This window comes from Chelon labrosus, assembly GCF_963514085.1.
Source record: "Chelon labrosus genome assembly, chromosome: 15".
NCBI classification, from domain to species: Eukaryota; Metazoa; Chordata; class Actinopteri; order Mugiliformes; family Mugilidae; genus Chelon; species Chelon labrosus.
In genome coordinates this window covers 19,026,542-19,040,453 of record NC_140348.1, presented here as the reverse complement: position 1 = coordinate 19,040,453, position 13,912 = coordinate 19,026,542, and the positions used below count along the sequence as shown (strand labels likewise).

At 46.5% G+C, this 13,912-nt stretch overlaps 1 protein-coding gene across 1 annotated transcript in view; it reads left to right on the top strand.

Annotated features, from left to right (window-relative positions):
- unc5b (unc-5 netrin receptor B) overlaps nucleotides 1–13,912 on the top strand; it is a 46,209-nt gene that overhangs the window by 29,070 nt on the left and 3,227 nt on the right. Inside the window, exons 2-16 of the mRNA XM_084561326.1 lie at nucleotides 956–1,186; nucleotides 1,420–1,563; nucleotides 1,949–2,052; nucleotides 3,539–3,719; nucleotides 3,945–4,112; nucleotides 4,595–4,759; nucleotides 6,654–6,686; nucleotides 9,468–9,662; nucleotides 10,075–10,443; nucleotides 10,543–10,630; nucleotides 10,988–11,162; nucleotides 11,319–11,558; nucleotides 12,512–12,661; nucleotides 13,373–13,537; nucleotides 13,656–13,834. Coding sequence (XP_084417452.1) covers nucleotides 956–1,186; nucleotides 1,420–1,563; nucleotides 1,949–2,052; nucleotides 3,539–3,719; nucleotides 3,945–4,112; nucleotides 4,595–4,759; nucleotides 6,654–6,686; nucleotides 9,468–9,662; nucleotides 10,075–10,443; nucleotides 10,543–10,630; nucleotides 10,988–11,162; nucleotides 11,319–11,558; nucleotides 12,512–12,661; nucleotides 13,373–13,537; nucleotides 13,656–13,834 — 2,587 coding nt within the window. The remainder of the gene's footprint in view (nucleotides 1–955; nucleotides 1,187–1,419; nucleotides 1,564–1,948; nucleotides 2,053–3,538; nucleotides 3,720–3,944; nucleotides 4,113–4,594; nucleotides 4,760–6,653; nucleotides 6,687–9,467; nucleotides 9,663–10,074; nucleotides 10,444–10,542; nucleotides 10,631–10,987; nucleotides 11,163–11,318; nucleotides 11,559–12,511; nucleotides 12,662–13,372; nucleotides 13,538–13,655; nucleotides 13,835–13,912) is intronic.

Here is a 13,912-nt window from a genome sequence, read left to right as displayed (position 1 = left end):
CATATCCACCAAGCTGCATATGCCAGTAGCTTTTTTTGGATTTTCCTGACTGGAGCCAACATTGTCATTCCTCTGCACTCCGCTCCAGTCTTCCACTTAATGCTTATTGAATTCAGATCATTTTCATAAGCAGAACAAAGTCTTCTCCTGGAAGGTCACAGCCATTAACAATTTATGAGAACCAGAGTTACCCAAAAGGTGTAGAGATAGATGGTAAAACAAGACAATGGAAGTTTCAAACCAGCCTCCAAACCGTCTGGTGGGTTTTATTTGTGTTTGCCCAGTCATAGGTTTTCCTGAAATAACTTTTAAATCAGAAAAACAAGCAGGTTGACCCTCGAAATGTTTACCCCAGTAACGTCGCAACATTGATATACTGCCTGGAATCAACCCGTCATTATTGGAGTAACAAGTACAAGCGGAGAGGTCAGAAATACTGCGTCCTTCCTGCCAAGAGAAGCTCTTGGCAGCGTCGCCGCGAGGGATGTGTCACATCGAAAATGTCAGGAGATAATGTGCGATCACCACAGCCTATCAGTGCAAGGTCAGCAGCTCTCCTCTCCAGCTGAGAAGCATGGGGAGGCCCGAGCGGGAGGCCTGCATTGACCAGATTACTGGCCGTATAGGGAGGCAGAAATGTCACTAACAGTGGGAACTGTCAACACCTTAAATGTCTTGAAAATGCACTAACAGGGTTGCGTTAATACCCTGAAGCTGGATTGAGACACACATGACAAGCTGTCACACGCAGACGTACTCCCTCCAAGTTTGTGATAGCTTATTGATCCTCGAGGGACAAATTTGTCACTTTGCTTATTTCTTACTTCCTCTGCAGTGAGATCGGCGTCCGGGATCTGCCACAGAGCAGCCATCCCCAGTACTGATGGAGACTCGCTCACAAGTCTTCCTATTGAACGACAGTCGTCTTAATCTCCTCTGTGTCCCGCGTTTTCAGAGAGCACCGACTACAGCGAGGCCGAGGTTCTCCCCGACTCCTTCCCGTCGGCACCGGCAGAACCGCTCCCAGAATTCCTGCTGGAACCGGAGGACGCTTTCATCGTAAAGAACCGGCCGGTCCAGCTGCGCTGCCGGGCTTCACCCGCCACCCAGATCTACTTCAAGTGTAACGGAGAATGGGTGAATCAGAACGATCACGTCACCAGAGAGAGTCTGGATCAGATCACAGGTGATAAACACAACCACACACGTAGTAGTGTCACCTTGTATTTTACAGACATAAACATCATACTCAATTACTAACATCATTTTCAACTACATAACCCATTAGCTCCTATAGGATTTTATGTGCACCTTAACTTCCTTTGGCCTGCAGCCAATGCATTATTTATATGCAATGTGAAAAACACGCCTCGCTAATCTTCCCCTCGCCCTCCCCGCTCTCTCTCTCTCTCCGTACAGGCCTGGTGGTGCGGGAGGTGGACATCTCAGTGTCGAGGACGCAGGTGGAGGAGTTGTTTGGGCTCGAGGACTACTGGTGCCAGTGTGTGGCCTGGAGCTCAGCTGGCACCACCAAGAGCAACCGTGCCTATGTTCGCATTGCATGTCAGTATCAAGGCTTTGTGTGTTTTTGTGTGTGTGAGAGAGAGAGAGCGAGGCAGAAATACAAGCTGCAGAAAGGCAAATGTTTCTGACTTTTCGCTTGTCGTACGCGTCAGCTTAAGCATATATGCAAATAAATTTGCTGTTACACTCCATCCGAGTCCCCCGCGGAGATGTGTGGGGTAGTGTGATTGACACGTTGAATGTTTATGAGGGCACGGAGGGGGGAAAAAAGCGACGAAGTGACAGGGGCTTTGCAGGGTTTTTGCCTGGTGTGTGTGTGTGTGTGTTTGTGACAGCCAGTGTCACAGAGATAAACAGGGTGTCACTCCGCCGCCGTGGGACGGCCTTCACTAACTGCCGACTGCGTGTGTGTCTCCCCCTGTAGACCTGAGAAAGAACTTCGAGCAGGAGCCTCTTGGACGGGAGGTGCGGCTAGAGCAGGAGGTGCTGCTGCAGTGTCGCCCCCCAGAGGGCATGCCCGCTGCTGAGGTAAATGCCCCGTTCCTCAGAACCTTCACTTCTGGGGTCAAATTTGTAGTCTTGATGTTAATTTATAGTTCAGATATATTTATGTTTGTAGTATAAAACCTCTCACGTACTGTCTATGTATATTAGAGTGTCAGCAAAGCAGAAGTCTACTTCATCAACAATCAGTCCTACTAATTTATACACTACAGTCTGCAACTGCATAAAACAAAAGGGATGAAAGCAAAGGGCAGGCCACTGACATTTTGACACCATCAATAAAATTCTCATTTAAACACATAAACGTCACTGAATGCATTCGCTGTTATTTAAGCAACAAAGCTCAAAAGGCTTAAATCCACTCTGTGTTTTAACACCGAGCTGTTTATAGTTCTCATAAAACACACGACAAAGTACTAAAAAGAAGACAAATTATTCATGAACGTAGATTTTTATTAGTCGAGTAAATATTAATGTTTTGCCAAGCTCTGCTGTTTACTCTTCAGCAGCTTAATAACATGGCGGTAATGTAGAATGAAAAACAACATGTAGCATGAAGGGATCATAAAGATGTTAGAACGAAAAAGCACACGTTACGCGATCACAGGAGAGAGAAGAACAGGAAATATCAGCGTTTAATAATGAATACAGATTGTATCGCTTGTGCTAGTCGGCTATGATATTATCCCCATTAGTAAGGAGATGTGTTAAAAATGCATGCGAGATGTTTTTCTCAGGAGAAAACTGAAGAAATTAGTTTTTTTACTCAGCAAAAATGGCTCAAATTTCGACTGTTTGATCAAAACCACGTGTGCCGGCTTAAAGCTGTGCAGGTTTGGGGTGTTTACCCAATAGCTCTGGGCACGGTGTGCTGACTCATGTTTATGCATACACACCTGCTGATTTGTACAACGATTTATGTGAAGATCTGCCAAAAAAAAATAAATAAAAAATGAAAGAAAGTCAAAATTGAAGTGTGAGAACTGAATTATTTGGTTTTTATTTTAGCTTGTTTTTAAATTTGGTTCATACGGGCCTGTTCATACCTTGCATTTAAGATCCGATCGGTGCGATCCGATCACGATGTATGAGGAGCCGTGTGTTTGTTAAGCATTTCCTCTTTATTTACCTTTATTAAAAGAGATTATGACACGTATAGAAGCTTCCAGGGTTGGAGATATAATCTGAGTTTTGTGCAGGTCTAACTAACGTCAGGGTGGAGAACGTGTGCCCACGACATGACACGCATACATAAAACAGTGCTGTTCTCAGTTCTGGGACAGTGGTAGAGATCCATTAGAAAAATCAGCTCTTAGAATATTCTACTGCACCTCAGATGATGTTGGGGTTTATTTGCGTACTGTGATAGGGTCTGGAGACAGATGTTAATACCAGGTCTGGACACATGTACCTAAAAATGATCACTTGCGATCGGATCTTAATGCAAGGTCTGAGCAGGCCCTATGACTTCCTGTCACCGTAATAATGTTCTCTTCTTGCTTCTCTCCAGGTGGACTGGCTGAAGAATGAGGATGTCATAGTTCCATCGCAGGACTCGAACTTCCTGATCACCATCGATCATGACCTGATCATCAAACAGGCCAGACTCTCGGACACCGCCAACTACACCTGTGTGGCCCGTAACGTGGTGGCGAAAAGACGCAGCAGCACCGCTACTCTCATTGTTTATGGTAGCATATGCATTTTTCTCTTTTCAGCCTCTCTGGCGCTTCAGACACGAGAGTGAATTTCCTTCCATTCATATACTTTCATTATCAAAAGATCAGATTTTGTACTCTTGTACGTTTGATGTTTCTGGCTTATTGAGTAGCAGCCCCTCGAGGATTTCTCTCTCTTCTCATTACTGATGAAATGCTAACTTTCATGCTCTTTCTCTGTGTGTGTCTCTCTGTTAGTGAGCGGCGGTTGGTCTTCGTGGACTGAATGGTCGGAGTGTAATGCTCGGTGCGGGCGGGGCTGGCAGCGTCGAACGCGCAGCTGCACCAATCCTGCCCCCCTGAACGGAGGAGCCTTCTGTGAAGGCCCACCCGTCCAGAGAGTAACTTGCACCACACTGTGCCCAGGTGAAGATGACTACTGCTCATGTGTTATTTATAACAACTCCAGATAAAATAGTCGCGCACTGGAATGTAAAGAAATTTCTCAAATGGGCCGTTTTGCTGGAAGTGCCGGAAAGAACTTATGCAGGAAAACAGAGCGCTTCCCCTTGTTTAACTGAAAACCAACTCCAGCCAGCCAGAACAGAATAGCATTTGCTTTTGTAACTGCTCTGATTTCATTGTTCTGAGGTGTCTGCGTCAGAAACACAGCGCTACAGTGGTTATTTGTGCTTCGCCATGTGTTACAGACCACGCTGGCTCCGAAGTCGTTTGAAGCAAACCACGGAATGCCTTTCGCAAATTGCAAAATGATGCACTCCGGGCCATTACATATGCATCGCGCTGCATTATAACGTCACGCCCGATTTCTCTCCCACCTGGAGAGACGGAAAGTGTGTTGCTGTAGGTCTGCTGTTAAGTGACTCGCATGTCTGTTGCCATTCCAGTGGATGGAGGTTGGACGGAGTGGGCAAAGTGGTCCGCCTGTGGGACGGAGTGCACCCACTGGCGCAGCCGTGAGTGCCAAGCCCCCCCACCCATAAATGGAGGAAAGCACTGCAGCGGCAGCATGATGGAGAGCAAAAACTGCACCGAGGGGTTGTGTGCACGAAGTAAGTCTCCGAATAGTTTGAACTGGTGCAGTTGTTACATGTCAAATAACAGTAAATATTTGGTTTATGTATATTTCTGCCTTCTGCTCTTTAAGATACATCAGCTTCTGACTGAATTCAGTGCTCCACTGCCAATCGGTCGAGTGTCTAACATTATAAGAAAAACATTTTTTCTTATGTATCTGTAGGAGTCAATTCCCTGGGAGCTCATTCTGCTTCAGGTGTTTATTGAATTGATAATTGAAACTCCTGCAGGCGGTGATTTCTTTGCTCATAGCTCACAGCTTCATGAGCTGTGTTACATTTCCAAGGTGTATAGAACTGTCTTCCCAAGGTGTTTGGCCATGGCAGCATGGTGAGAGCGCAAATGTGAAAAGGGCTAAATCGCAGACAGATGTTCCTTGAGGGAAAATTTTAGTTTCATGAAAAGAGAAGGCCCACATCTAAAATAATACAGATGGAAGGAGAGGGAGAGGAAAGAAATATAGAGCAAGTGCAGGGCTGAAGGAGCACACGGAGTGGGAAGAGAGCATGGCACGGCCAAGTCGAAAAATTAGCAAAAGGGTAGAGCATATGAGAGTGAGTCAGACTCACACTGACACCCAATGTGCAGCCCGTGATGAGCTGGGAGGAATCCAGCTGACAGCGCATTAGAATCTTTGAGATGCACATCCACAAAGGCACACTTACAAAAAAAAAAACACGCACATGAAGACACGGCATGCAGACGAACCTCCTAAAAGCACGTGCGGCGGGAAGATCATACGCAGAGCAACGCCGCGCTTCACCTCTGTTAGACATACACGCGAGTCCTGACACAAACAAGCTTCCACGGAGGAGCCAGATTAGACAAATGCGCTGTCTGATTTGACTGAGCAGAGCCGAGCGTTCTCAGGAGGCCATCGGGAAAACAAGCGTTCGAGTGGCTCCGACAAAGACGGGAGACGCTAAGCTTTATAGAAAATCTGTAAATGTGTCACTTGGCAGGATTTTGACTGACTTATTTGTTTGCCCCGGCGCATACATACGATTATTTCGCGGCCACAGACTCTATGCTTTCCTCGCGCACTTCAATCAAACACTAGCTATCTCGCTCTCGCTGTAATATCCCGCCGAGGATTGGCTAAATACCCTAATCATAAATGTAAAACGCTCTGAGACACCGCAGACCATCAACTTCATTGCATCCTTTTAGATTCTAATTGCTGTCGGACGAATGGCAAAGACGGGGGAAGCCATTTGTCGTTTCAGACGACGCTACGGAGAGAAGGTTATTTGATTTGAGATCTAGTAAGTGACACAATCCTGAAAGATGGTTTCGATATTCCTCAAACCGCTTAGTGGTGATTCACGTTGGTGTTATCTTGGAAATGACTGTTTCCCGTCAGGAGAGGAGTTTTTTTTTTGTTTTTTTCTTCTTCTTCTTCTTCTTCTTCATAGGATGGAGGTGATAACGCGCCCTGCGGGGCTGTATAAAGCTGCATTGTCTCCCCTCATGTGCCACACAAACACCAGTGTCCTTGTCCTCGTTTGCTTTCGAAGCGGTCCTTAACTTTGCCACTCTCATCCAAACGCCGCTAATCTCTTTCACAGTCACGCCTAATGCATTTTTATTTTTTTTCCTTGTATATTATAGAAACAATCGCTCCGAGCATCATTTGACAATGCCCCACATTCACGTTCACACTCTCGAAAGGGGTTATTATTTTCTAGATATGAATTATGTTTCCTTGTTTGCATCTTATGTTTACATTTCTGTTTTCCTTTTGACGAGCTGTTGTTGCTTTGCATTATGTTGTTGCATTGTTCATCTGCATAACAACCAGTCCATCCATTTTTATGTTTTTTTTTTCCTTTTCTTCTTCTCTTGTTTTTTTTTCTCCCGTTCGAACAGATAAAAAGATTTCTATTGAACATGCAAGCCATCGTAAGTTCACCTTCCCATGACTTTCCTCTTTTACTGCTTTGTCTTTGTAGCGTGTGCGCGTACGTGTGTGTGTGTCTGTCATACAGGATCGTAGTGGTCCTAAATCAACTGTGGCGTCGAGTGCATGTGTTGGCCCCGTCCGTCCACGTCATACATGTCATCTCAGATCACGTTCAGCGTGTAAACGCCTCACCTTCTTGTCCAAGTTGCTTATGAGTGTTGTTGTCCTCTCTTGTCTAGTGTGTGGAGTCTAGCATAGGTTTCACAACTGACTCAGTATTAGTCACTTGCTGCAATTGTAGATTGAAGAAAGGGATACAGTTGGAACAAGCAGATTAATAAACGTCGGCTTAATTAAGCAAACTGCCCAGAATGGTTCAGCTAGTGCTAACCCGTCGTGACAACTGTGCAGGCTCTGTTGTGGACTTAGCAAATGCCTCCAAGCTAAGACTCTTTGATCCATAGGCTGCGAGGTAGAAGCGCGGCCCCTCGCTGCAGAAATACATTTGATTTCTGTTTGACTTTCCGTTAATCTGTAATATAGTGTACATTTGAAGTGACGGTAATTCCGCCAGCTCAATGTGATGTGGACTCAGGGGAGAGCGGCCACGGTAATGCACCTAATTCGCTATTGTTCCGTTTCTGGTAATAAGTGCGGACGGCTGTCGGATTCAGTTCCATCGCGCCACGTGAGCACTGGAGCTCTCCTCTGCCAGCCCGTCTGCCTCCGGCTTTGCTTTCCTCCGCCCTTTCTTCCACTCTCATTGCTGCTCACCAGTGTCTGTGGTTTCCCCTCTTTCCTCAAGCACCGCCATCCTTATCTCCTCTCCCCTTCTCAACACACGTATAATCCCTCTGTCCTCTCAACAAATCACAACCTTATCTCTAACTCCTTCCTGTCCTTTTTGCCAAATTGCCTCTCATCTGGCTCTCTCTCCTCCCGTGTATATCCAGCCTGTCGTCTCCTTCTTCATTTTTGCTCTTCTTTGTCTCCCGCCAACTTTGCTTCTTGTCTTCGCTTCTTCTGCTGTGGTGTGACTGGCTCACGTGTCCGTGTTGGGTCTGGCTCTGCCAGCATTGAGGAGTCAGGGCTGTTGTGGGCCTGCTGACCAGTCAAAACCAATCACCCAGCAGGAGAAAGGGGAGGGAGCTCAATGGGGTGCAGGTGAAGTTAAGGCCAACCGCCCCCTCACCTCACTTCTACCCATACTTACTTTGGGTAAGTATGGATAGATGCAGCCCCTGCAGACTAGGATTCTGTTAATGAGGCTTTCTGGGCTGATGTCAGTGAACTATACACCTTTAAACTGAACACTGCATCTTAACATGTATTTCAGCAGAGCTAAAGAATACAGTTTTAAGTCTACCTCAAGACACTGAGTCTAGAAGTACACAGAAAGAGTGGCTTTTGATAAATTCTCCTGTCCACACTGACTGTGATGTGTTCCCTTCCCTAATGCAATTCCGGTGTAACAGATGGGAAACAAAATCCACCGTCTTTGTTCTGTGTAAACATTCATTTGAAGTTTCAGGGTCGTGATGGTTAATCTGCCTGTTTTTCTAGGAATGCGCAAATCCATATTTTTCTCTCCCGGTGCCAATGCTAATACCTCGACTCGGTGCATCTGCAGATGCTCTTTGTCCCCGATTATTGCATCGCTGCACGGAACTCTTGTGTGAGAATTTTCGTGTGAGGTGTCATGAAGGGAGTGTAACCCAGCTGGTGAATCCCTGTGACTGAATTAATGTCACCCACAGCGGAAACACACCCGGCAAAGACACTGCGTTTAATGTGGATTGGTCACATCGCAGCTGTCACCTGATCCACTTAGCCAGCATCGGTGTACCGATTTACTGAATCATATGTGTCCCATTTTTCTAAGTTCCAGTCCCTTTAATTCGTTCTCTCTGTTTCCCGGATGGTGATTCATCGCTGAGCTGTTGTGTAAAAGAAGAAATGCAGGGAATAAAGCGCTAAAATGACTATAACTTTAGAGGATGCACATTTAATTTGACTTCCTCTGATTGCTTAAGCCTCGTAGCAGCTGCACTGTCACACAGAAGTTTTTAAAGATTTCTGCAAGAGTAGAGATTGAGAACTGGGAGAGAACATGCAGTGAGGGTCCAACTGGTTGGCCCGGAGTCAAAACAAGGACTCTGCTGGGCATGTTAGCCCATGTGGTATGCACCCAAACCATTTGGCCATTGGGTCACCCCACAAACTGGGGATTTTAACCCCCATCTGTTACACTGTAATCACCCTGAGGAGGAATCTTTTGAAGTCCAGTATTGACAAGAGGAGCAACTATTGCAACTCCATTCATTGTACCCGCGGTATGATTATGCCAGTGTTGTTTTAAGACTTGGAAACAATGGCTGCATAAATACAGGTTGTTGTTGATTGCAGATATATTTAGTTCTTGATTAATGATGCTCTCAGATTATATTTTATACAGTCGATTTCAGGAAGGCCACATCATTGATTGTGTTCTCAGAAAAAAACTCAAACCAACTGGATTTGTAATGATCTTCTCGTGGTTTAGTAGCAAACGATTATTTTCTCATTATGACTCTTGTCTATAGTCTGATGGCAAATGAACTATGAGTTTCAGCACCAACTTTGGCTACAATAACTAAGTTCTTACTTTTCCTACTTTAAGAATGTGTAGCAATTCAGATTACTTCTCCCCTCTTGTGTTTCCCTTGCTTCTGTAACTTGTGCGTTTCCACGCGTGTCCTCCTTACGACGTCCTAACCGCCTCGCTCTCCGTCCCTCCCCAGCCCTGGCCCCAGGTATGGGCATAGCGGTCTACGCCGGCCTGGTGGTGGCCCTGCTGCTCAGCGTGATAATGGTGCTGTGCGTGGGAGTCCTCGCATATCGCCGCAGATGCCGCCATCTCCACGGCGACATCACCGACTCCTCGTCCGCGCTCACCGCCGCCTTCCACCCTGGCAACTACAAGCCCCCCAGACAGGGTGAGTTCACACGCTCGCACATACGCCCAGTGACTCACACACATAACTCAGTCCACGTTTGCGCGCCGCGGTCTATCTTTGTTTTGTTGTTTTCACAGCTATTCCTGTTTGGACTCATTTTCTTATAAGCACTTTGTCACCATTCATTTCATTATCACTTTGCTATTTATATCATCCCATAAATTAGTTCTTTTATACCATTATCTCCTCTCAGTCAGTTCCTCCGTTCTGTGCTGTATTATATTACATTTTTTACATTTTAGGCATTTGTCATGGTGTCCTTTCTCTTGCTCTGGCCATCAAATATTAATTAGTAACATTAATCCATTTCACTCGCGTCTCTTTTAGCACTCCCTGCCTGTGTCATTTCTGGCGATAAGAGAACAACTCATCCCTTCTCCTGTGCCCACAGATAACCCTCACCCTCTGCATCCCTCAGCTCCTCCGGATCTGACAGCCACGGCGGGGTCTTTCCGCGGGCCCCTCTTCTCCCTGCAGCAGGGGGTCAACGACAGCCCCCACAAGATCCCGATGACCACCTCTCCCTTGCTGGACCCCCTGCCCAGCCTCAAAATCAAGGTGTATAACTCCTCCACGCTTTCATCCCTGGAGCTGCCCACCGACATGGTCTCAGTGGACGGAGAAATCCTCAGCTTGAAGTCTGTGGGTACCGTGGGTAGAGAGAGAGACTACCACAGCCACACCCTGTCCAGAGAGCCTGGGCTGAGCACCAGCGCCACTCTGGGAAATCTGGGAGGCCGCCTTACCATCCCCAACACAGGTAATGCGCGCTGCCTGAACCTGTCTTCTCACACGTAAAACCAGATTTTTTAGTTGATTACACATAAGACAATACAAGTCATAAAACCTCCTCCCTTAGGTGTGAGCCTGCTGGTCCCGCCTGGCACGATCCCCCAGGGGAAGTTCTACGAGATGTACCTCATTATCAACAAGTGGGACAAAACAACGTGAGTGCCCTTCATCTTTATTCCTTCATTTCTTTCATCTCCGTCGCGCCCTGAAGGCTGAATAGACCTCGTTCTCACCTCAATCAGAAACATTTCCAATGCAAGTCACACCTACTGTGAGCTACTTCTGTCACTTTTTTTTCCTCCTAAGGATAAAAAAACATCTTGTCTCAGCTTTTACCCTAAAATCGGAGCGGATTCATTTCTTGCCAAGTTTATGAGGGGTTTGATATTCAGTTTTCCCCAAATACGTCGGTATCAGCATGTTCGAAAATGATGTCACAACCTTGTTCTTTTATAAATGAAGAGAGATGTTTTGCAAATATATTTATGTGTGTGTGTGTGGGATATTCACAGGTTACCCTCTGAAGGCAGCCAGACTGTACTAAGTCCCGTGGTGAGCTGTGGTCCATCTGGAATGCTGCTAAATCGTCCCGTCGTCCTTACTTTGCCTCACTGCGCTCAACTGGACACACCAACGCCTGACTGGACACTCACACTCAAGACGCAAACGCACCAGGGCGCATGGGAGGTGAGACGACCCCACACCTTAAATAATGCGATGAAGTTTGATGGTAAACAGGGTGAGAGGGGTTAAAGGGTGGATTATGTGTTGAAACTCAAGATAGGGGGACGTCTCCGGTTTGCAGATGCTGCATCACTGAACCCTCCTTCTGTCTTTGTCTAGGAGGTGCTGACAGTAGGGGAGGAGACTTTGTCGTCCCCGTGCTACCTGCAGCTGGAAGAGGAGTGCTGCCACGTTCTCATGGAGCAGCTAGGAACGTACGGCCTCGTGGGTCAGTCCTGCCCTCCGCAACCTGCCTGCAAACGCCTGCAGCTGGCGCTCTTCGCCCCCCGAGCGCCGTGCCTCTCGCTGGACTACAGCCTGCGGATCTACTGCATCCACGACACCCCGCATGCACTCAAGGTGCGGCTCGTGCGTCCGTCTCGTTTATCCGTTGCGTGGGTGCATGCCGATGCCTGCGTATCTGAACCTCTTTCAGTTTGTCCAGCTTCTTATCTTTCTTTATTCTTCCGATAAGGTTATGACTCCAGTAGAGCCAGAGATATCGTCCATGTACGGATGCATCTGCACTCCCAAATGTCTGTATATTTAGATTATTTTTTAAATCTTCCATCATGTCAGTTTATATTGTAAATAAATTAAGTTTTATTGTGTCATTAACAAATTAGGAAAAATGTTTCTAAATAACAGAAAACATAAACTCACCATAAATCCTGCATTAAACTTAAAAGTATGACGTACAAAAAAAAAAGCTAAAAATAGAATAAAACACAGACACAGTGTTTGGGTTATATTGAAGCATGTCACAGAATAATAGCATTAAAAGTTAATATAACTTATTTCCAGAGTACCATCCCCTCTCGACCCCGTGGGTCCACCTGGCGTCTCCAAATTAAATTTTCCCGCAATAAATTGAATCTCCGTGTCCCACAAGAGGCGGCGACCCGAAATAGTAAAGCATAACACAAAACCCCACACTAAACAGTGAGCGAGCGCTCGATCCAGTTAAAACCGGACTCGGTGACGTTAAATATTTTTCCTCTCGTTCCCTTCCGTATGAAGTGTTCACAGACCAGGCCAGGATAGTAAACATGAGCACGCTGTGTGCAGTTTACTGGCATCGCATTACGCCATTTCTGGCTGCCGAAGTTCAAACAGCTTTGCACACTGTTAGCTCTCGCACATTTCCACTTGGTGGCACCAAGTTGGAGAGCGTGCAGCACGTTTTAATTAAGCTTTTTTTTTGGAAGCATTATCCTGAAATGTGTTAAAAATGATGAGCTCTGGAAAAAAAAAATAAAAAAAGGATCAAATAAATATGCTCTTCAGCTCGATTTCTCTGTTCCTCTGTGCAGGAGGTGCTGGATTTGGAGAGGAGTCTAGGGGGAGTTTTGTTGGAGGATCCCAAGCCGCTGCTCTTCAAAGATAGCTACCACAATCTGCGCCTGTCTATCCACGACATTCCTCACACTCACTGGAGAAGCAAACTTCTGGCCAAGTACCAGGTGACGTAATGCAGCAGGGAGCAGATACTATCCTGTTGACATGTACTGTATGGTCTTATATTTCTCTATAATATGCATTATGTCAGTTCACACCATTAGTACTGTTGTCAGGGGCAGGCAAAATTGGCAAGGAAACAACAGCTTAATAAATACCAGAGGTGCCTGTAGCACATTGCATCACTTAGTTGTAGCAATTAGGCTGATGCCGTCAGGACTAAATTATCTGTGGGTATTAAAACCGAGATGTTTGTCACTATTTGAACAGAGAACAAATTATCAGTCGCTTAAATAATAAAACTATGGCAAGATTGTTTGTGTTGCTTATAAACTAATCAGCGACGGCGCAAAAGCAGCGGAAAACCCATTATTTCTCCTCAGAGAATACATCCATTGGACTTTATACACTCACTGCTGCTGTAAACATCTCTCCTGCATTAGCTTAGCTGCGAGGACGGCACTGCAGTCTGGACTCTCCCTGAATAAACAAACAGAGGATCTGATAGTGGTCCTAATTTATGGACAGCGCGTTTTAGAAATAAATTGTGCTCCGGTGCACAGAGAGGCTGCGGATGGTGGAAACGCACAGTATCAAATATCAAACTGGAGCCTGTTGCACGCTAGATTATTCCTAGATTGCGCGGCCCAGGATGAAGTCGCTTTAACCACAGGGTAGATACCCTTTTGTCTAACTGTTTTTCTTTTTTGTGACAGGAGATACCGTTCTATCACATCTGGAGCGGCAGTCAGAGACCCCTGCACTGCACCTTCAGCCTGGAGAGAGGCAGCCTGGCCGTGTCGCAGCTCGCCTGTAAGATCTGCGTCCGACAGGTGGAAGGGGAGGGACAGATATTCCAGCTGCACACGGACATCCAGGAGGTAACGACCAAGATGGGGACTTTTGCACACAAAGATGGGGTTGCAATGAGGGCGACTCTGTTACAATTACAAATGCAAACACTTGTCTCAGTGCTTCTCAATTTCTTTGTCCATCCAGACTCTACCGCCGCACTCGCCCCTCCCCTCGGGTGGCACGTGCCTGCCTTCCTCTCAAGTGGGACCCTATGCCTTTCGTTTGCCTGACTCCATCCGCCAGAAGATCTGCGCCAGTTTGGATGCGCCCAGTGCTCGGGGCTGCGACTGGAGACTGCTGGCGCGCAGTCTGGGCTTTGACAGGTCAGATCCACCTCACACGCTTATGAGCGAAAGGCAGCTCGGCCACGCTTTAGTTGTCAAGTGTCGTGTTGATCCTCT